Raw genomic sequence first — 22365 nt, 5'->3', positions numbered from 1 at the left:
ACATATTCATTTTGATGCAGTAGAGGGGGGGAAAAAAGCCCTTTTCTTTTCTGGCATTTCTTTTCTCAGTGGACCCCCACTGTGTTCCACTTACAGTAGTGTTAGCAGATTTCCCTCTTCTCTGTGTCACTTCACTTGTCTTCAACCAAACCTTCTTGAGTTTCCCTTTCTCTCTTCCTTTCTGCCTCCACTCGTGAACAGCTTTACAATTCAGAGCGGGGTGCAGATAAAGGAGGCAAGGTAAGTCTATTTTTATTCTCACCTATCCTGAAACATTTTGTTTACAGATAGAGGAATTGTGCATGGTGTATGGTAAGCTTGGGTGGTCTTTACTTTTTCATACTCTTATTACTTCCTGATATTTCAACAGGGTTCATGGTGTGTGATGATGGTGTGTAAAAAAAAAAAACAAAAAAAAAAAAACACCCCTCAAAAAAACAACCAGCAAATGAAAAGAACCCCTAAAAGCTTAGATAGAAGTCATTGTAGCAATGGATTTGAGGAATTAGCAGACAGACAATTAACCTTTGCTGCCTTCACTGTCATCAGAAATAGGATTAAAAAAAAACTGCAGTAGATAACATTTGGCTCTGTAGCTATTCTAAATGGTATTACAGCTTATTGTGCAACATCATGTTCACTTTCCTGTCTTTCCAAAGAAAGAAGGCTGTTGGTGCTAGTACTGCCAACATTAGCCGCACTCTGGATAGTTTTTACTTTTTGACTAGTTGATGGTACAAGTTTTAATTTAAACTGATCAGGAAATTCTAGGGGCATGTCCAAATGGGACGTTTTAGCTTCTTTAGTGAAAAATTTCACAATGTATTGTTAAAGTAGAATATGTTTACTGTTTGGAATTGTATTTTAACAGCTCTCTGCGCTCACTTGAATGATACATCAGTAGCTACTGCTGCACTACAATACATGCTCTCAATACAACAACTCCATACCAGTCTAATTGAGATCCATCAATGTAATGATGGTGCTTAAAATCGTAGCAGCCAGATCTCTAAATACCTCTACATACCCTGTGACTGAAATATGGCCCAAACCTACTACATGATACTCATAATGTAACCAAATTATTTTGAGTCATAATTGGAAACAGCTTTGTCTCAATGCTCTTAGAAAACCCTCCAGCCATACAGATATGATTTAAGCTTTCATGTTATCCCGCCCACGTATTCTTGTGTCATTTAAATTAGTTCCTTATGATCCAAGCTGTAGAGCCTTTTTACACATTCTCTATTTTTAATGAAAATTCTCCCACATCCACATTAAATTTGCTGCCACAGCAATTTGTCCCGAGATAGTGAATGCACCGTATCATGGAAAATCCAAGTGTGCAGTTTTCTGCGAAGATTTCTTCCTTCAATTTTTCATGAGTCTAGTGAGTAAGGGTTTTTAGCGCTTCAGTGATTTCTGAAGCGCTAACAGAGCTTGAAGTTAGTTCTTTGCTCTTCCACTAGGCTCACATTTTTTCGTGTGACAGTGTGAAGACTCGGAGTTGCTCTCAGTCCATCTCCTTTTTTCCATTGGGAGCACTTTGAGTAGGTTGACCTCATGTGCTCATGGGGTGTGTCCCCGTATCAGACCATATTTGTGGTTCAGTTTTGTGTGTTTGCTGTTTTAAAGACTACCAAAACGCTTTGCTTCCTAAGTCGCATCTTTTTGGGTCACTGGTTTTTGCAGGTGACATTTATAACTGACTTTGAAATAGTCTTTGCTGTCCTTGCATTGTGTGTGTGTGTGTGTGTGTGCTCTGGCTGTAATTGAGACAAAATGGAAGTGAATACAGAGGCCAGGATCCACATCCTCCCCTCCCTGTTTTCCCAGACCTGCACTGGAGCCTGTGTTTCCTGATGCAGCCTGTGCGTCACTTCTACGGGCGATTAAATCCCTTAAACTGTCTCTGCACTGTGGCAATGTGGATGACGTTATCTACTCTCTAGGAGACAAAACGCAGTGCATCTCTCAGCCCACACACAGGAGTCCCATACATGAAGATAAGGTTAAAGTCTACACATCCCTGAGGGCAAGATGTTTGCTGTAGCAGCAAAACTAATTAAATCCAAAAGACAAAAACACTAGTAGTAATTATGCAAGAAAGATAATATCAAACAAAGAGTCATGGGATTCTATACAAAAACATGCAGTATTAAGACCTCGGTAACAGTAACTCTTTAAAAGGTATACACATTATTAAAGAAGCACTGCTCATGTAGAGATTGATAAATCAGTTTTTTCTAAATTTCTCATCTATTCATCACATTGAAACATTTGTCCATATGCCCTAATTAGACAGCTCTCCGTGAATTTGAAACTGTTCAGGGTTTTGGTAAAAACTAATGTTACTTTTTGAATGTGGAGTGTGTCTGCAAATACGTGCTCCCAGTAGTTTTTATAATACCCCGATTTCCTGCCACCTGAATGTTTTGTTTTATAGCTGGAAACAGTTCACAGCAGAATTTCAAAATATCCAAAATATGGACGGAAAGAACCTCTTGGGAGCATGGTGCCACATCGAAGTCACAGAGTGTTTATTTAAAGGAAGTTGTTTGACATTTTGGGAAAATACACTTCTTGGCTTTTCACAGAGTTAGTATAATTTGGATGTGAATTGGATAAGTACAAGTTCTGCTTTCTGGGTGGTGATATGTTTGGATAGCTGCTTGGCAGGGAACACTGATGCTCTGACTTGTATTGCTAATCATGGTTAGCCACATGGCTAATGCTAGCAGCATTGCTATTGTACAAAGCAATATAAAATCCTAAAAACCCTCTCCACTGGGTTTGTCGCTATACTCTTACCAAACTCTCTCATCTACATCTTACCTAAGGGGGTTTGTAGAAACCCTTGAAAAACTGACAGCTCCTGCTTTTACTCCTGTGTTTTAAAATGTGCCCATAGAAGCAGCACAGAAAATCATGTTGGCCTCTGATGTTCTTTAATGGACAAAAGAAGAATAATGAAAGCCTTCTTTAGACAGCACTAAGGAAGAGACACTCCCACACTCCACTGCTTTGACTGAGGTTGTTATCAAACTTTAATTACCATCTGAATAACTAGACTAAATTATGAACTTTAAGCAAGTGCTTCACCTCCCTTCTTTCCAGCTTGAAGAAAATCATTGCCTGTAGCGCCAAAGCCTGTCATTAAGCACTTCTCAATTTACGATGCTTCCCTCTGTGACACTGGGTGTTTTAAATCCACCATAAAGCTCAGACCCTCTGATTTAAGATTCACTTTGTCTTATCTGTCTGCCCTACCAGTATGGCTGTAGTAAAATCTTTGCACTAACTCCAAATGTCACTGATGAAAATGATAAATGAGGACCATTATGCTGTTGTTTCATTTGCCCACATAGATTTGTTTCTGGCCTCATTAATAAAAATCAGAACACCTTTTTTTCCCCATCAGTGGGCACCTATAATCTTTTATCATTCGATAAAGAGATACGGTTGTAGATATGGTCTTGGAAACTCAGCCTTACAATAACATAACACCAAATGCTGAGTGTAGTCTCCTTGCTATGTATCTGAGCCAAACAGACTGACAGTGGGACAAACCGTTATGAGAGATTCTATAGAGCCAGTTTATACCTTAAGCTGACTTTGGCATGATATGCTCATCTTTCAATGTGTAAATCAAACTGATCATGGTCCTTGTATATTAATAAATCAGGTGGTCTTCCAAGGCTGAAGTATGCTATGAAAAAATTGTTCAAAGAAAAAGAAGGTAGTATATATGTAGATAGTGAATGCATTAACACAATCCCAAAATAATCAGATTTCATAGAAATGTTTTTTTGTATTCACTTTGAAATGGGGAATAACTTCAGCCAAATCAACTTGCCGCTTGCAACGATGCAGCTGCCTCAAGGCGAACATTAAGAATCGACAAATGACCTGTTTTTTCTGCCTCATCTTTTCTTACTTTAAACCATTTATGTCAGACAAATCCAGACACAGACCACAACAGACGTTGACTCTAAGTTCAGTTAACCCTGTAAGAGTTGTAAATTGAGTTGCAGTGTTACTGAATAGAAAGCTACTGAACTAACTGTTGTTCTAGGTGATGGCTTGCACAGAAAAGTTGTTCCAGTGTCCGTTGATATATATAAAGGAGGAGAGGGTGTTGACTGAGTTTATGTCCTTGTTGCGTGGGATGAGTGATCTTTACTCTGTATTTATTGAGCTTCTGCGCCCACAGCCCTCTGGGTTGTCTGTGCATCCATCTGTCCATTCTATTTTGCAAACACAATATTCAGTCCATATTATAAAGCTGCTACAAAATATGGAATTGATATGGACTGAGTAACGTGTTAGGAATGAAAGGATGCCACATTGTTCGATAGAAATAGAAATGAACAAACTGTAGAGGGTTGAATTTAAGGATACCCCAAAAGTGAAAAATGATTCAGCAGGTTAGTCAATTTTGCTGATACTCAAAAGTATTGGGTATTGGGTCTGACAATGGGTCCAAGGATTTTACCCCAGTACTTAATGGCAGTCAGGTGCCATTGCATAGCCTGTAGAGGTCTGTGATTCCCTCCATGGATATGCCTCCCCAGAGCGTCACTGACCCATCACCTGAACTATGTTACAGACAACATATGTTCTCCACGGCTTCACTAGACCTTTTCACACCTGTCACATGTGCTCAGGCTCTCATCTTTGAAAAGCACAGGGCGCCAGTGGTAGACTTGGCAATTCTGGTATTCTATGACAAATGCCAGTTAGGTCAATGCTGGGCAGTGAGAACACTGGGTCCTTAGGCCACCCTTATGAACGTCATATCTGTTTCTGATTGTTTTCTCAGAAACATTCACATCACGTGCCTGCTGGAGGTCCCTTTTGTAGGGCTCTGGGAGTGCTTATCCCGTTCCCTCATGCACTAAGGAGCAGATACTAGTCGTGCTGATGGGTTAAGGACCTCCTACGGCCCTGTCCAGCTCTCCTTGATTAACTGTCCCAGCACTGGAGTCTTGAGACTGTGCTGGGATAGGCAGCAAACCTTGGCAGGTATCGATGTGCCATGCTGGAGGAGTTAAACTGCCTGTGTAATCTCTGTAGGGTCCAGGTATCAGCTCATGATAGCTGTAGTGACACTGACCTCAGCCAAATGGAAAACAGTAAAAACACATGGAAAAGATGAGGAGGGAAAAAATGTCAGTGTTTAACTAGCTTCCAAGTTTTCAAACTTTCAAAGCATTGTTTACTTCAAAATCAGCTTTTTTGGCCAAGCAAGGAATTTGAGACTCAGTGGATTTGCTCACTAATACAACAGACATACAATTGAACAAGAACACCAATACTTAACAAAGTCACATTAAATCAGTTTTATTTTTGTATCCTTGTTATATTAAGACACACAAGGCTTCAAAATCTGTACTTTACATTACAACCTCTATCCCTTAGACTCTCAACTCAGTTGAAGAGCAGCTCCTTAATGGGCTAAAATGACATTGAATGTCATGAAATGAGGCATTTAAACCACTAACAGTAATTATAGTTATTTTTGAGTCCCTTCTGGTATGTTGTAATGATTATAACAACAATTCTGATGATACTTTCCACTCAGATGTCATATTGTGTTCTGCCATTAAACAGTTTGCTAATGAAACGTAAGTATAAAAATAATCCTTTAAAAAAGCAAGGAAAGGGAAGCAGTAAAATCTAGGTCACTCTTTGTCATCATTCCTCAGCTCTGACACTCATTCTGTAACAATCCTGCCAACAGAATCAGCTGTTTTGGAATAATACTGGGCAAAGATATGTTTGCTAAGACTTATTATAGGCCATAACATCAAGATCGATATGGAATTTCCGATCTGTCAGACGGGGTGCTTCATACTGCCTTCAGGTGTCATAGATGACAGGTCACAGTCTCACGACCTGCACACATTCCTTCATGTTTGTGTTTTCTTTTCTGCAGGTGGACAGCGACAGGCCGGAGGAGACCCGGCTTATAGAGATTGATGAATCCCAGCGTAGTGAGCACACAGTCTTCATCACGCCTCCAGAGCTGCCTCCTCTGCCCGAGGGAGAGGAGCATCCACTATGCTACAGGTACAAACTGTACTTATGGAAGTACAGTTACATTTCCAATGGAGGAATGGGGGTGCATAGATAGATAGATAGAATAGATGCAAATTAACTGGAAGAGACTTAAGGATTAAACGTGACGCTACCAGGAAGCCATTATCCTCTAGTACCACTGTACTCCAGAACTGCAATCTACCTGGAGTGTCCAGAATTACGAGATGTTCATTGCTCAAGGACATGACTGATGTAAGGAGGGCTGAAACACGATCACCACTGAACAAGACACACAAGTTAGAAATGTTAAGATTGGGCAAAGAAATATCTGAAGACACATTTTTCAAAGGCTGTATGGACAGATGAAGGGAGAGTGACTCTTGATGGACCAGATAGATGGGATCATAACTCGATCACGAATGGTTAAAGGGTACTAAGAGTCAAAGTGGAGGAGGTGCACTGGTTTGGGCTGCTATTATCAAGGATGAGCTAGTTGCACCATTGAAGATGGACTTAAAATAAACTCCCAAACCTATTGCCAGGTCCTAAAGATACTTTCTTCAAGCAGTGGTACAGAAAAAAGTTAGCAGCATTTAATAAGACTGTTGAGTACATTTGATGGTGCATTGAACTGCATGAAAACAAGTACTCCAGCGCTTGGCTACCCAGTAAAGGTCTCAAAGATGATAATAATGACACAGCCCTCTTCCTTGTTAGCCCTTCTGAAGCTTAAGATTTACAAACAGGGAAGACAGTATACCTCTTTAAGCATTTGGCAGGTTGTGGCTGCTGCTGCACAAAAAAATTGACAGATTATGGATGAAAGGCTGATGGCAGTCATCTTTCATCCATAGGCTGACTGCCTATGTTATCTTTGCTAATTAAATGTATCTTTCCTGTACAAAATGAAAATAAACAAGTACGACGGGAAAATTTGGGTTTTAAACAAAAGAGTGTGTAACATTTCCTTTGTTAAACATTCAGGTTTTTAGGTTTATTAACAATTTGGCTTGACTGAGAGGACTGGATTTGTTCCATAGTAAAATGAATCTTTCACTTGCCTAATAATTGTGCACATGGTGTATATAGTATTTTGTTCTAGTTTCATTCTGTGATGTCTGCATGTTTTTGTTTGCATGACATTTTTGAATAACAAAGTCGAATGTTGTGCACAAATGACGAGTAATATTTGTTTTAAATTTGGAAAGACATACAAATATGCTGCTGAGTACAATCCTCCTACTAGATGTCCTTCCTTGAGATGAATTGGAAATTCTCACAGCTAACAGCAGGGAAAAATCTGAACAATAGATTAAGTTTCAATTTGGTTAGTTCTTTCTTTTCAATAGCTGACTGAGGACCAGCAGGAGTTGAGCTGTCAAAGTGAGGACCAAGACTGAACTCTGCTGCTGGACCGTGTGGAGCTGAATATTTGTATTCTGCAGTCATGCCTCATTCTGAATTTTTTTTTTTTTTCAGAAGCACTTAAGTTATGTCCCAATCATAATCCATAATGACCAGCAGTTTTCCACATTTTTTTATTAGCTCTCTTTGTAGACAATTACAAAAAAGGTTTTGTATTGATGTCACTCTAACCTTGGAAGCAACCATTCCCCACAGGGTGTTTAGGCTCCAGCCTGATGGATGCCAACCCACTTTGTATGCATGTAAATAACTGTGTGCCCTCTTTCACTAATGTGTGAATGTGTGTTTTTCATTAGGTATGATGGTTTCCCAGTGTTGAGTTTAGATCTATTTGACCCCGTGGAGGGTCTGCAGACGCCCTCCTCCCGCCTCGCTGCCAGGCACAGCTGTCCCACCAGCCCTGCCCCCATGTTTAGACGCACCAAGCAGGTCAGCACAACAGAAACATGTTTTTTGTAACACTGCAATTTATGGGTTCATTTGGATTTTCATACTGATTTATTTATGCTTATAAATAAGGCAAAAATACATGCTGCTTTACCTACACGTCCAAACATGTTCCAAGAATCTCCAAAATTTTACAAGGCTGATAGCAAGTAAGACCATCAAAAAACATTTCTTTTTGTAGAGTCAGTATTTAAAGTTGATACTTGATAATTAAGCACACAGTACTGAACAGCTTCAAGCAATCCACAGATTTAAAAAAGATGCAAGTAGAAGTTTTTGTCTTGTTGACATGGTTTCCTTGCAGCTTTTTCTGATATGAGACAGTAGCGTAGGTAATTTTCATTTGCCATTATCTCCTGTGTGAATTCGACATGTCCCCGAGACCGAATTATGCATAATTTCTGCTTCTATTTTTCATCCACAGGAGATCAAATCAGCCCAGAAGATTGCTAAAAAGTACTCATCCATTCCTCAGCTGTGGTCCAAGTGCCTGCTGCGTCACTGCTACGGCCTGTGGTTCATCTGCCTGCCAGCATACGTGAAGGTGTGCCACTCCAAGGTGCGAGCGCTTCGCACAGCCTACGACGTCCTCAGGAAGATGCAGGCGAAGAAGCTACAGCCCCCTGATGAGGTACATCAGCTGTTGCCCCAAATTACCTGCTAACTGTTGATCATAGACTGTGTATGAAACTTTGACAAAGCCTCCAGATCTAAATAGTGAAGCCAGTACAGAAGTGCCGTAAACATGTATTTTCTCTAACTGTCGTGAAGGAAAGAAAAGTCTACACTTTTCTGATGAGTTTATAGACTCATTTGCTAGTTTTAGATCATGTGGAATACAGCATGAAGTAAATTTTTCATGTGATGGTACTCATGGCCTCTGTCAGTGCGCCCCAGGGTGGCTGTGGCTACAATGTAGCTTGTCATCACCAGTGTGTGAATGTGTGTGTGAATGGGTGGATGACTGGTTGTGTAAAGCGCTTTGGGGTCCTTACGGACTAGAAAAGCGCTATACACATACAGGCCATTTACCATTTATTTACCATTAGTATAAAAAAAAAGATATCCTTGATTGCTCGATTGTGTGATTACAAAGTTGCCAGCCTCAGTTACACAGTCGTCCACTCCTCACTCATCACATCCAGTTTAAAAACAGTGGCAGATTTTGTTTACAGTCTTTTGATTCAAGATGTCCAAACACACTTGCACAGTCTGTTTTTCAGTCTGTAGTATTTCTGCCCAAACAATCCACATGCAGGTCTGCTACCGGGTTCTGATGCAGCTGTGTGGACAGTATGGGCAGCCTGTCCTGGCAGTGAGGGTCCTCTTTGAGATGAAGAAGGCTGGAGTCCACCCCAACGCCATAACGTATGGTTACTATAACAAGGTACAGTGGTACTGCTGATGATAATGAAGGTAGAACTTGTGTGAAATTAATCTATCAACAAATTTACACTTTGTTGTTTTAAAAATGGATAGGCTATGACTCTCACTGATATCAACTGCTCTGCGTTGTCTAACGGATCCACGTGAATGCTGGGACATGCAAACACTGTTGCTGTCCTCCCTGCTCCCCTGAGCTTGCCATCTGTTTTGTTCGCACATTATAAATAATCTGCTGATTTTACTGCAACTTTAACTAGTGCATGGACACACCAATGACAGCCAACTGGCAATTTATAGAGCGACTGTCAAATAAGAAACTTGTTTTTTGTCAGCAGTGATGGATAAATGTGCAGACTGAGGCAGAGTAATAAAAGTCTGGAGAATTGGTTACTGTAGAAATCAATCAGGTTACCGGCCACATTATGAAAAAAGTATTTGTTTTAGTAAATGTCATATTTAATATGACTGAAGGAATAAATAAAAGCAAAGATTAAGATGCAGAGAGGAAATGATCTCTGAGTGACCTCTGAAGCCCCAGATTGAATGCAGTTTCTCAAATTTGATCTTCTGGATAAACATAGCTTAGGAATTTGGATGATAATAAGGCATACTGATTGCAACCTTGTTGATTGTTTATTCATGATTCACAAGCAGTCGCATAAATAATTGCATTCAGATAATCACACTGCTGTGCTCATTGCACAGTCAGTAAAAATCATCTGTCTCTTGGTGGCACTCACAAAGCAGAGACACTTCATTGTAGCAATGGCTACAATGGCAAACAGACACTCAGATTCAGATAAAAGAAAACATCGCTGACATTTGCGGCTTACCCCCAAGGTTGTGTGACACGGTGTGCGATCACCCGCAGGTGTCAGGATGAACCACATCCCTGTTATCACTGTAACCTGCCCCTGGTCTGCTGAACCAGGGAGCATAAAAGTAAATTGGCTGATGTGGGAGCAGACTGTCAAGAGGCAAGGCTGCAGTAAAGGTTACTAAGGGTAGTGTTTTGACACCTGAGAGGATCATATTTTCCCTTAGAAATAGATGGCCTGGAGGCAGGAGGTGGCAGAGTTGTACTCTGGCACAAGCTTTGTGTTCACAGTTACAGGTGGGTTTTCTTCCTCTTTTATGCTTCTGTAGGTGTTTGAAGTCCAAGTATGGGAATGAGAAATCTGCATAAGCATGCTTAAATATTAACTCTGCCCTTCATTCCCTATTAAATTCATATAGTTCCATATAAAAAAGTAAAAAAACAGCAGAACCTGAGGTGATCCATAGCTATAGAAAACTAAACTGAAAATAAAAAAATAAATACATTTAATTTAAATAAATGAAATACTTGAAGTTGCCCAGGGCAGGGGAGCATGCAATGATCTGTACCTGTGTCACATGTCAAAGAATAAATAAAGGATTTTCATTCAGCATAAATGTGACATTGCATGATCAGTGAGAAGAGCTTTGACATCACAGCAGCAAACTGAACAGGTTTTAATGTTTGCAGATCTTTGGCCTCGGTGGGTTAGACAAACCATACCAACTGTTCTCTGTCATCAGTGCTCTTTCATATGGATCTGTCTTTGCACTACACGAGGCTGGACTGGGTTCATAGTCAGACTGTTATATCAGAGTAAGAAGTCAGTCAATCTCATTTAAAACTAAATCTCATTTATCTTTTAATTATGTAAAATGGGATATTGTTTTCAGCCAGTTCAACTGTCAGTATGAAACTAGAACCAGCAGGTGATGAACTTTACAAACAGCTGCAGTGTTTTAATTAATGAGTTCCAAAGATGTTAGCAGAGAGATTTTCTTTTAGCCCTTGGCAGAAATGGGGTATCATTTCCACTTGCTCTTCTGTTTCTTTTAAACTAAGCCCAACTAAACGGTCTGCTGCCTGTAGCTTCACATTTACTGGAGCAATATGAGGGTCATATTCTTCCAACTACCCTCACGAAGCACAATTCACAAAATGTCAAGCTTTTTTTTTCATGTTGCTCAGGATATCATCATCGATGCCATTCAGTTCAGCCTAAAAAGTAGTTCTTCCTTGAATACAAAATGTGGTTCTTCTCTAGCCCTCTTGTCACTGCTGACAGCTCAGTAGTGCGACCTTATTTAATGAAATCTTCTGAACCTGCATACAAAAAACGACGGTGTGATAAACCCAGTTCTGTTCGGCTGCGTATCACTTTTCTTTATTATTATTGCTATTTTTCCACGGAGCCCCCCCCCCCCAAAATCAGCCTGTTGAACGTGACTTGGTCACCAACAGCTGCAATTCTGCTCCTCTGATCTTGAGTGTGACTGTAGATCTAATACCAGTGCAGTTAATGCCTTTGATGAAATATTCATTCAAGATGGGTTTATATGGAACAGAGATCGGTCCTATTTCAGTTCAGTCACTTCAAAATATTCAGTCGAAATAAATTGAATCAAGTCGGACGCTCGTCAGACTTGTCACGCTCATTTAGGAGAAGCGCTTCTCCTAAATGAGCGTGACAAGTATTTTCATATTAATATGAAAATATTTTATTTTTGAATTAATTTGGCAGCAAACATTTTTCTTTTCATGATATGATAGGAATCTGTTTCCCCTCCTGATGTCATCCTATCCTCACATCCGTCCTCATTTTCTTTGTCCTGCTCCTTGCCCAGGCGGTACTGGAGAGCACATGGCCCTCCAGCACCAGAGGAGGATACTTCCTGTGGATGAAGCTAAGAAATGTCATACTGGGCGTGGCGCAGTTCAAACGGGCACTACGACGACACGCACCCCTCACCCAGAGCCCTCTGTCAGGTAACTGTGATCAGTAACAGTCTGCATTCCTGAGAAAAGAAATGTCCCTTTTTCTCTTATTAGTCTGTCATCTTTAATGAAGAGAGTCAGAGTCCTTGACCTGACACGTCCCCTGGTGATTTGCATTCAGTCTTGGAATACTGTTACTCCACAAGATCTGGATGTAACTAATCAAATTTGGCAATAAAGCAGTAAGTGTAGCATTGCAGGCAGAGCAGATGACACACTGAGCATGCAGCTTGCAGCACAAGAGCCACAGACTGTCTCGTTAGCATTTTTTCCTGCTTAAATCTACTTATGATTTCAATGACAAACATGAACACACAACCAAACTCCAGGAAAAATGCACTGCTGATGTTGCTTTCCAGGCTTGATGGTTAATTAGTAGCTCAGGTGCAGTACATTAAAGAGGACTGCAACTAAAACTAATGATGTGTAATACTCACATGCCGCTGCAATGAGCCGAGAAGAAAAGGAGCACTACTGATTTTTCTTCTCATAATAATAAAAACATCAGCAGTACATGCAAAACATCTGACCGTAAGTTCAGTTGGACCTTCTGTAAGCCCAAGCAAACTTCCCTCACATTTTTCTATCAGACTTGCCCATCCATGAATGTCAAGCTCTGAAAACAAATTCTACCTGTCCACCATTCCTAAAATTAAATTTGCACCTATATTACAGTTGAAAGGTGAAACTCTAAAACACAGCTATCTCAGCATGCGATTGAACTCCCCTGCATGCCAGTGAACACCTGCACACTCACTGCATGCTAATCCCCAGCCTGCTAATCCCTGCTTTTTTAAGATACTGCCTGTTAGCAACGGGTGCATTGTGTTCTTCTCCACAGTTCAGTGTTGATTCAGTCTGAAAGGGCCAAAGGTTCCTGTGTGTTCCCATTTAACAAGCACACACTCATCCTTGCACAAGAAGCACACAAGCCACAATTGCACTATATCTTATTTATAGTACACAACAAATTTCCATTACATGTGCACTGTCAAACAACTCTTTAGTCTACGCTAATAGCTAATTAGAATGAATCAATTTTATGTGCAACAGCTGAGCCTGTCTTCCTTATAATTAACACAAAATTACTAGATATTATCCTGCTAATAAATTTACAGTTTAGGAAATTTGGGCAAATTGTATAACCCAAGTGAACTGTTACAACAACTGTTTTATATAATTGGATTTTCTTCAAAGGGCCCGTGTCTGTAACTACTCGTGTGCAGTTGCCAACCTCAAAGAAATGTCATGCGTTCAAGCATGAAAATGGGAATAGGACATGTGAGTGAATTGGCAGTTATATGCAGTCTGTTTGTGAAAAAAAATCTGTTGCCGTCTACATACAAAGAAATTAGGGCTGGGTATCGTCACTGATTTCTAGAATCGATTCAATTCCAATTCACAGGGTCCCCAAGCGATTCGATCCACGATTCGATTTAATTCGATTCGATTCGATTCAATTCTAATTGAATCTGGGAAATTTTGACAGTCAGAAATATTATAATTCAGATCAGTACATTTACATATTTTTGTATCTATAAAAAGGAAGCTGACACACGCAAGACTTTATCAAAGGTGTGAGCATCACAGCAGATGCCTTTGTGTCAAAGTAGCTGAAGATAAAACACAGAAAAACATGAAGGTTTTCCTGGCCTGGGATTTTATAAAAATATTCTGCAGTACATCAAAAAACGAAAGAAAACCATTAATCAACACATGAACATTACCTCTGAAGTTACAGCGGTTTTATTAGCGACACGGCTAAGCGTTTTGCATAATTTTAAAAAGTTTAAATTTGTTCAGTATTGAATGGCAGAAATTAGGTTTTCTTTTCGGAAGTATATAAAACGAAAAAAAAAACCTCGGCCGACAGAGCTGTAAACAACGGTAGACTTGTGCGTAACAAGCAAGCAAATAATGAAGAAAACAGATTTTTAGACGGGAAACTGTTCTTGATACAGAGAGAGAGTGAGAGAGAGCTGTGCATCGTGGTCGAAGCAAAACAGTAAAAGTAAGAGCGACAAACATCAAACATGACGATGTTTATGTGAAGCGTAGTTTGGATCTTCTTTTGCTGCTGGTTCGGTCAATATTGTTTGGAGAGACATCAAACTAACAGCTTTAGAATCAGCGCATAAAGGGCGAAAACACAAAGCGCGGACCCGCAGACAGAAAAAAACCCACCCCTAAAAGAAATTCCAATGAAGTACTTACATTCAGAGTTCAACCAGAACCTCACAGATTTGAAAGAGAAATTCCTCTAGTTGCTGCAGGACAGCATTTTTATTGCAAAATGATCGAGTGATCAGTTTTTACAAACTCAACAGCAGTTATTTGCAAAACTTTGCCAGTCTGCCTGAGACTGATTGCAGATTGTTTGGAGACAGGTTGCCTCCCACCAGGCAATCACCTTGCACTCATAAAGGGTCACCCAGATGTTGAGGGTCTTGCATGCTCAACCTCTGGACACCCTGCGGGTAGCTGCTACTACTTGGAATGAATCAATGAAAGAAACTCAGTGAAGCTCACCAGGCAGCCATGGATTTTTTTCTAGTCATGAGGAGGTTTCTGTCCTGTTTTTACTCTAGTGTGACTGAGCCATAAGTTAGACAGAAAATCAATTAAAAAATCTGATATAAATATACATAAAAACATGCAGAGGCTCATTTTCATAAACCATGACTCCTGTGTTATCAGTGGCACGCTATGTTACCTGATGTGTTACATTTTATGTAATAAAAGGCAGATTGACAATGTTAGTGCAGTGCTGACTTCGTGCTGATCAAAGAAGCATTAAGTATTCACGTCATCAGCTTTGTTTTTAATCTAGTCCCAAAATGCTTTTCAAAGAAAAATATTTTGCTTTGAACTAAGTCAGAGTTGCTTTTTTTGAGAAATGAAGACTTTTTCATGGAAGAGAGAAAGAACATTTCCTGAAACGTCATGGTCTGGCTCCTATGGGTACCATTCAGTGAGGCTTCCAATTGAGGACCTGTGTGGTGTCTGTCTGACAAATTAGAGACTCTGACATCATCTCACTCAGTTGTGCATCGAGGTCTTCTTTATTCTTTGGTCAGTCAGTTTGTGCTGTTCTGTGGAGGCCGTGGTGCTCGTGCTGTATGAAATCTGTTTACTACATCAACAAAACTTAATGTCTTTTAACAAAAATCCTGTTTCAAAGGAAAAAGTCATTTGGACATTTGAGAATATAAATGAACCCACAGAGGCAGATTTTTCCACACACTCATCTAGCTGTGCCAATACAGGGGTGATGGTTGCTCAAAATGGGCATCTGTACGCCTGCAAAGATACTCCAGTGTGATTTTAAGTAATCATTAATTTTCATTTAAAATATTTATGAGTTAATTTTCATGAAATGAAAACACGTTTTTCTTTCCACCCACAGAATAATGAATTTTCTATGCAATCCAAACTGGTGTAATTGATGTAAAAAGAGGTAAAAATAGAGCGGCTGTGTCTTGTTGAGCTTAAACGCCACCAGCCTCCTTTAACGCTTTGTTGTTTTTGGGCAGATGGCAGTGACCTGGACGCTGTGAGTCACGGCAGCCTGGATAGCTCTGCCGACACTAACCTGGTCGAGCAGGGCCCCTACGCCGCCGACTCTATCAAAGTAGACCCCACTGATGATAGATCTAGCACAGGTACACTTCAGATGGTTGCTGCGTGACTCCATCTTTCAATAGCAGCCATCTTATTCAACATCTTTTTCTTTTCTTTTTGTCACCCTTTCATCCTCCCTCCTCATTCGATCCACTCACCAACTCACTTACTCCTCATTTCCCTCTTCGATTTACACCTCCCTTCCTCCGCTTCCTGTTTTTCCTCCTGTTAATCCTTTTGTGCATCCATGATCGCCGCCTGGTTTTTGCGGCTGTGGTTTCTGCTCTGCTCTGTCCCTAACCTGCCTTCACTCTGGCCCTGCCTGTGTTGCCCTCGCATGCAGTCAGCTGTAGGGGCGGCAGCTTGGGCACCAGGGCCCCGGTGGCGCACTCACACGGTGGGGGCTTTGAGCTCAGAGAAGCCACCCTCCACCCAGGTAAACCCTCTCTCTCTCAGTCAGCCTTGTCTGATTCTGGTTGCGTTTGTCTGTGTTATCTATCTTAGCTGCTCTGCAACATTTTTTATTTTGCTCGTCATTGTCATTGTCACTGTTACGTGTTACTGTTTCTTGCTCTCCTCCCTGTGACTTCCTCTCCTCTTTCTTTCCTCCACTGTGTCATTGCTCCATCCAGCACATCAAAGTCCACTTCTATTTTCTTGCTCATTTTTCCCACGAGTTTTACTCTCACTCTCACTACTGAGTGATTTGTCTTTGTCAATTATGGCGAGTAATTATCCAGAGATGCATTCTTTTTGATTACGGAAATCATTTTAATCATGGAGATGGCACCTCAGCAGGAAGCGTCGCCTCGTGTGCATAAAGATTGAGAGTGAGACACAGCTCACAGCACAGCAGGTGGGAGGGACCTCCATGTGCAGCTAACTGGTTATTACTCTCCAGGATTTGGAGTTGTGTTACTCGCCGTCAGTTGCAAGTTGTTCTATGCTGTATCACAGCTGAGCTGTGCAGCCTCATGGTTTATTTAGAGGTGATTGCCACAAAGGCTCGTGTGGAGGATGAAAGAGGAGAACGAATCAATCAGCTCGTTGCCTGAGGACCCCAAAAACTTTTAGAGACAGATGGAAGCGTGAGCCTCGAGCCGTAGCAGTCAGAATCATTAGCAGCTGTAAAAATGTAGTTTGTTTTTATATGGTAACTGTAGATCTCTGCGTGCCTCGGGGGGGATTCCTTTATCCAGTACAGCTTAGCTGTTTTTTCTGCCTTCTCCCAGCACTAACAATGTGCCAGGCAGAACTGAGAAGATAAAGAGAAGAAAATGGCTCACTGGTTCATTCTCTCATAGATGTTTCATGTATCTCTCTTCCTACAGTGTAAAGCTACAGTAGATTCCTGTCCATGTAAGATTTTAGTCCCATAGCGCAATGCAGTGTATAGTGTTGTTATCTAGCATACAACATGGAAGTAAAGGGCTTGGACCTCAACTTTGTTCTTGAATTGTCCCTCTGCTTACACTTTCCGTGTGTGTGATGTGTATTTCTGTGACTTTGTGCTTTACTAGGTAGATAATTAGATATTCAGATAATTCACTGCCTGTGTTTGTCCTTGTCTTTCACCCAAGTTGTACTCTTTTTTTTTTCCTTCTTTTTTTTAGGTGATCAGTCAGACTTGGGTTATAATTCCCTGTCAAAAGAGGAGGTGCGGAGAGGAGACCCCGCTGGCCAGGACTCTGCCCCTGACAAAGACGACAAGAAGGAGAGCGACTGCAGCTCCTGTCAGTATTCTGTCTGATCTGATGTCACCTGATATTCCTTTGCCTTTAACTGTGGGGAAAAAAACCTAACTTGGCAGCATTGTAGCCACGTGGGATTTCCCTTTCCTCTGCCTTGATCTTTCTGTCTCCTCTAGAGATGATTCATTCCTTTTGGTTTCTCATGAACATCAAAGCTTTCAGTTGTTTGTTGTCCTGCAGTTAATTTTTTTTAAAGAATGTTGGTGTGTTTTGTGCTGTGTGCATAAATTGTAGTTGTTTTTCGTGTTTGTAGTGTCAGAGACAGAAAGTGCCAAGGGAAGCAAAGATTGCCTCCCTCAGCTTGACTTGGAGATGAGTTCTTCCTTCAGACCCCGTGGCATTGTTCGCAGCAGCTGTCCATTTGATGACTCAGCCTGTAAACCCAAGAGTTCCGCCAGCGCAGGTAGTTGCAAACTTTAGAGCTTAATGTCTGTGAAGGTTCTCAGTCATCGTAGTCTAAGGAGCTTGGAAAGAAAAGCGTCTGGACTTCTTTAAGTTGCTTGAAGACGTTTTACCACTCATCCGAGAAGCTTCTTCAGCTCTAAGGGTCAAATGGTGGAGAGTCCCAGATTTAAACCCAGTTTGCCCCCAAAGAGGGACAAAGGAGGACACTCTTTCGAGGATGCCAACATTCACATTTTGGACAGAGAGGACAGATGGTTTGAAAGAGGAGTGAAAGAAGCCATTTATGTCCACTGTGAGCGACCATCTTTGAACAGAGGCGGTGGTTTACGACACCAACTGTTTTGAGATCCCTTCCCAGACGCCTTAACGCCCACTCACATCCTGGGCCATCTGACCTCAGGAAATCACATGATAGGGTGGGGCCAGGTTTCACAATGAGCTCACCCGAAACCCTGGCTGATTGTGACCCACACCCGCTTTCACACTTTGGCTCATGTTATTAGGTAGAGGATCATCAGGGGGTCCTTTGTCCCTCTTTGGGGGGGATACTTGCACTGGGTTTAAATCTGGGACTCTCCACCATTTGACCCTTAGAACTGTAGAAGCTTCTCGGATGAGAGGCGAAACATCTTCAAGCAACTCAAAGAAGTCCAGACGCTTTTCTTTGCAAGCTCCTTAGACTTTAGAGCTTAATAGATTTTCTAATGTGGTACCTTAACTGTCTCTCTCTGCTGTAATTCACATTTCAAGGTTTTCTTTTTGGGATTTCCTCAATATAAGCATAGGAGTGCCTTGGACAATTTACCCGTACTCATACTTTTATTTTGTGACAAACAGTTGAAATTATTTAGCTGTTTCAGTTCACAGCTTTATTTTTTGGGTGTTCCTTGTTGAAAGGCTCCTCTGTAGTTATAGTTGGTGTCTTTCCTCATGTGCACAAGCTGGACTGAGGCCATGATCTTTTCTCTAACATTGAAAATTAACAAGTCAAGTGATCTCACTTCCTTTGCTCACTCGTGCCATCTCCTGATACAAATGCCATTTTTCTCTTTCTCCCTGTCTGCCAGACCACGTTGCAGGTCTCCTCTTCACTACCTCCCTGGATGAGATTGGTGAGATTCAGACAAACAGTTTGCTCCGGAGACATAAGAGCACTCTGGAGGAGGTGGTGGGCAGCGCCAGCAGTGGCTCTGCGCTTGACTGGCAGGGTGTAAAGAGCCGTCGGCTGAGTGGTGACACTGTGGGAAGCAGTGGGAGTGGCACCACTGTCCTGGGCCTGGGCATGAGCCAGGGTGAAACTGATCCAGATAAAATCGCAGGACACCTGGGCGCAGATGCTAAAATCCTCGCTGGTGCCAACTTCACTAAGGCTAGGAGGCCTCATTCCCTGGCTCTGGGTGGGCTCGAGGGGGTAGCTGCTAAGTCACACGCTGCCAGGAGTAGTGATCACAGGGAAGTGGATGAGGAGGCGGAGCGGCAGGACTCCAGCGATGAGGACAGGAACACTACAGAGGCCATTTTTGATCTGGAGGATTTGGATTTCGAAAAGCCCTCTAAGGGGGCAAAACCTTATAAAAAAGCTGTTGAACGTAGCGCCAGCTATGGTGGTGTGAGCACCATGACAAACAGAGGCACTGTGACGCGCACAGGTATTGAAACAGGCTACGACCCTCTCTCCCTCCTGGCAGCAGAGTCTGATCAGCAAAATGAGGAACGGTACACGGAGGGGGACCAGGCCAGCACTCCTAGTGCCCGGAGGCACCTGGCCAGGGAGATTGAGCTCTACATGAACCACATGGGCAGCCCGCTGAGCAGCCGCACGCCCAGTCTGGACTTCCAGGACCCAGCCAGCCCCGTCCTCCTCCACCATTCCTTACTCTCTGCTTCCTCCCGCAGAGCCAGCCTCCCCCACAGCTCCCCCCTCAGGACTGCAGGAGTGTCTCGCTCCCGCACCTTCCAGCCGCCGTCGCCCTCGCAGCCCATCGCGCGCCAACATCTGTGGTCTTCGCCTCCAACTCGAAGCTTGAGCACCACCCCCAGCCCGAGTCCTCGACCCAGCCCCTACAGAGAGAGGGCGGACAGGATGAGTCTGACGTCACCTTCACTCTCCTCCTCCTCTTTTGCTTTAGATACACTCCTGACGCCAACACTGGATGTGTTCAAGACCAGCATGTTCTCTGCTGGGAAGGGAGTAGCAGAGAAAGCGAGCCGCTGGTACACGCGCCTTGCCACATACACAACACCCACCAAGGTACAGAGTCCTGCTCTCTCTTTTCATTGAAAAAAATAAATATGGTGTGCTGACCACATACAAAATAGGCTTTAGTTTGATTTTGATATTTTAGAGAAAATTCACAGGAACCTCAAGATTTCTCAAAATCGTCTGGCTGACGCCACCATTTTTGTTTGTTTTAGAGTATTAGATGTGAATTTACACCCTAATTTTAAACCAATAATGTATGTTTTAAGTGAAAAATATCTCCAACTACTGTGCAAACGCCTGTAGTCTTATTGATAGAGAATCTGTACTTCTACACTGTAACAAGTTTGTGCCAGTGACTTACATCAACTATTAACTATTCTATAACTCAGCATATGAATGAGACCAAAGCCTGTGTGCTGCTGCCATCTTGTGGCCGTCCAGCAGGATTCTGTGAAATCCTGCATTAGTAATTGTGTCATTGTGTTCTGCTCTTTATTATAAAGTTTCCAAAACAATAGAGAAGAAACACCACAAAACAAAAATCTCTCCCAAAGACAGTACATAATCTTCTCCTGCCATGTGCAAACTGTGTGAGTGTTCCTTTTGTGAGACATTTCAGAAATGTGTGTCCTCATTGGAGTTTTTGAGACTTTCACATTATCCATTTGAATTCTTCCCCCTGAAAAACCTAAATAAATTGCACAATTTAGTAGCACAGTTTGTTGTTTTTTTGTTTTCTTTCATATAAGCAACTAAATATTGTACCTGTAGATTTGAGTGATTCGTGCTGTGGTTTCGTTTATATTTTTACATTGATCTTCTTGGAGGCAGTCAGAGTTACTAATAAGTCATTTAAAATAATCTGCAGTTGCTGTGAAAGTTTGAAGTTAGACTGGCAAAAACTGAAATGCTCTGCTCTCCTCATCCAGGACAGCCAGAGTGACCGTTTGAGCGTGTCCTCCCTCGGTGCGGGAGATCCAGACTGCTCCTCACTGTTAGATGAGGAAGACTCTGGAGACACAGAGCACTCAATGGTCTTTCCATTGAGGAATGGCCCTGTTGGCCCTCCAGGACCTCGCAGGAGTCCCAGACGCAGCCCCCTCCGCAGCCATCTGGACAGTCCCACTGCAGGATCGAGCTATGGAAGACCCACATCTCTGCTCCCTGGTCAGCACAAGATTCACTCAAATGAATGTTCTTTTTCCTTTTTAAAAAATTGTGCATTTTTTGCTTTTTATTTTTTAATTTCTTTCTGTTTCGTGCTGCTTTGTTTTCTTTCTTTAATATCATTCTCATGTGCGTTGTGTTGGACTCATAAAGCACTCTGTGTTTATGTGAAAAGCACTGTATAAATAAATGCTTGATTCTAGGCAACGGGTTTCTACTTATCAACCAAGAAACGCTATCGCTGTATTTTCCTCTTTAGTGTAGTCAATGAAAAAACAAAGCTTTGCAGTTTGTATAGAAGAATATAGAATTTGATTATCTACAGTATGCTTTAGACCTGCTTTCAGTAGTCTGGCCTGTTCTTTATGGCAAACATTAACACACCAAGATGGAAAATGACAAGTAGTCTGATAAGAATAAAGAATAAATTCAAATAAATATAATTGCCCCCTCACATATTCTGACAGTTTGTTCATCCTGATGCAGGACTGCCTGGCTTCTCTCTGCCAGACAAGTCGGACCTCAGCTCTTCACGGTACACCAGCAACACTAGCATCTTCAACAACTACGCCATGGAGGTAAAACTGCAAGATAAAAAAATATCAAAACTAATCTTCCACAGAAGCTAAAACGTGTCTCTGCGTCTGTGTCCTCTTCCTCCAGCTGCTGATCTCCAGCTGTTCTCGCTGTAAGACCTGCGACTGCCTGGTGTATGATGAGGAGATCATGGCCGGCTGGACAGCAGACGACTCCAACCTGAACACCACCTGCCCCTTCTGTGGAAACCCATTCCTGCCGTTCCTCAATGTGGAGATCAGGGACATGCGAGGACCTGGCAGGTAGGCAAATGCTCAAGTGCTGTATGTGTGTATGCTGTTTTTATGTGCTTGTTGACTATTGACAATATTTTCAAAAAAGATGAAAAAGATGAAATAAATCACCTTCAATTCTTCTCCCCTTCATCTTTTCCCCCTCCGTCCATATTGATTAAATGCCAGAATTATGTAAAGTTACTTTTTAAATGATCTAAGGCTTGCTTCGTTTCAAATAAAGTTCAACCAAAAGTTAGAGTTGAGACACGTACATTCTTAGTCATTAATTATTAC

The 22365-nt window shown here is 41.8% G+C and overlaps 1 protein-coding gene across 7 annotated transcripts in view; it reads left to right on the top strand.

Moving 5' to 3' along the window:
• Positions 1 to 22365, top strand: part of LOC102208128 (C-myc promoter-binding protein-like) — an 88286-nt gene that overhangs the window by 53592 nt on the left and 12329 nt on the right. For 2 of the 7 annotated variants that reach the window (XM_005751412.1, XM_005751413.1), the window contains 14 exons: positions 202 to 240; positions 5939 to 6072; positions 7764 to 7896; positions 8339 to 8545; positions 9173 to 9301; positions 11962 to 12103; positions 15646 to 15774; positions 16077 to 16169; positions 17347 to 17466; positions 17738 to 17887; positions 18957 to 20140; positions 21022 to 21259; positions 21746 to 21837; positions 21923 to 22098. In XM_005751412.1, the coding sequence (XP_005751469.1) occupies positions 202 to 240; positions 5939 to 6072; positions 7764 to 7896; positions 8339 to 8545; positions 9173 to 9301; positions 11962 to 12103; positions 15646 to 15774; positions 16077 to 16169; positions 17347 to 17466; positions 17738 to 17887; positions 18957 to 20140; positions 21022 to 21259; positions 21746 to 21837; positions 21923 to 22098 (2966 nt within the window). The remainder of the gene's footprint in view (positions 1 to 201; positions 241 to 5938; positions 6073 to 7763; positions 7897 to 8338; positions 8546 to 9172; positions 9302 to 11961; positions 12104 to 15645; positions 15775 to 16076; positions 16170 to 17346; positions 17467 to 17737; positions 17888 to 18956; positions 20141 to 21021; positions 21260 to 21745; positions 21838 to 21922; positions 22099 to 22365) is intronic. The other 5 variants (XM_005751414.1, XM_005751415.1, XM_013915484.1 and 2 more) reach the window with 5 other exon arrangements.

Source organism: Pundamilia nyererei, unplaced genomic scaffold (assembly GCF_000239375.1).
Source record: "Pundamilia nyererei isolate P.nyererei 1_Seehausen unplaced genomic scaffold, PunNye1.0 scaffold00310, whole genome shotgun sequence".
Classification (NCBI taxonomy): domain Eukaryota; kingdom Metazoa; phylum Chordata; class Actinopteri; order Cichliformes; family Cichlidae; genus Pundamilia; species Pundamilia nyererei.
Note: the sequence above shows the minus strand (reverse complement) of the source record. Positions and strands in the feature narration are given on the sequence as shown.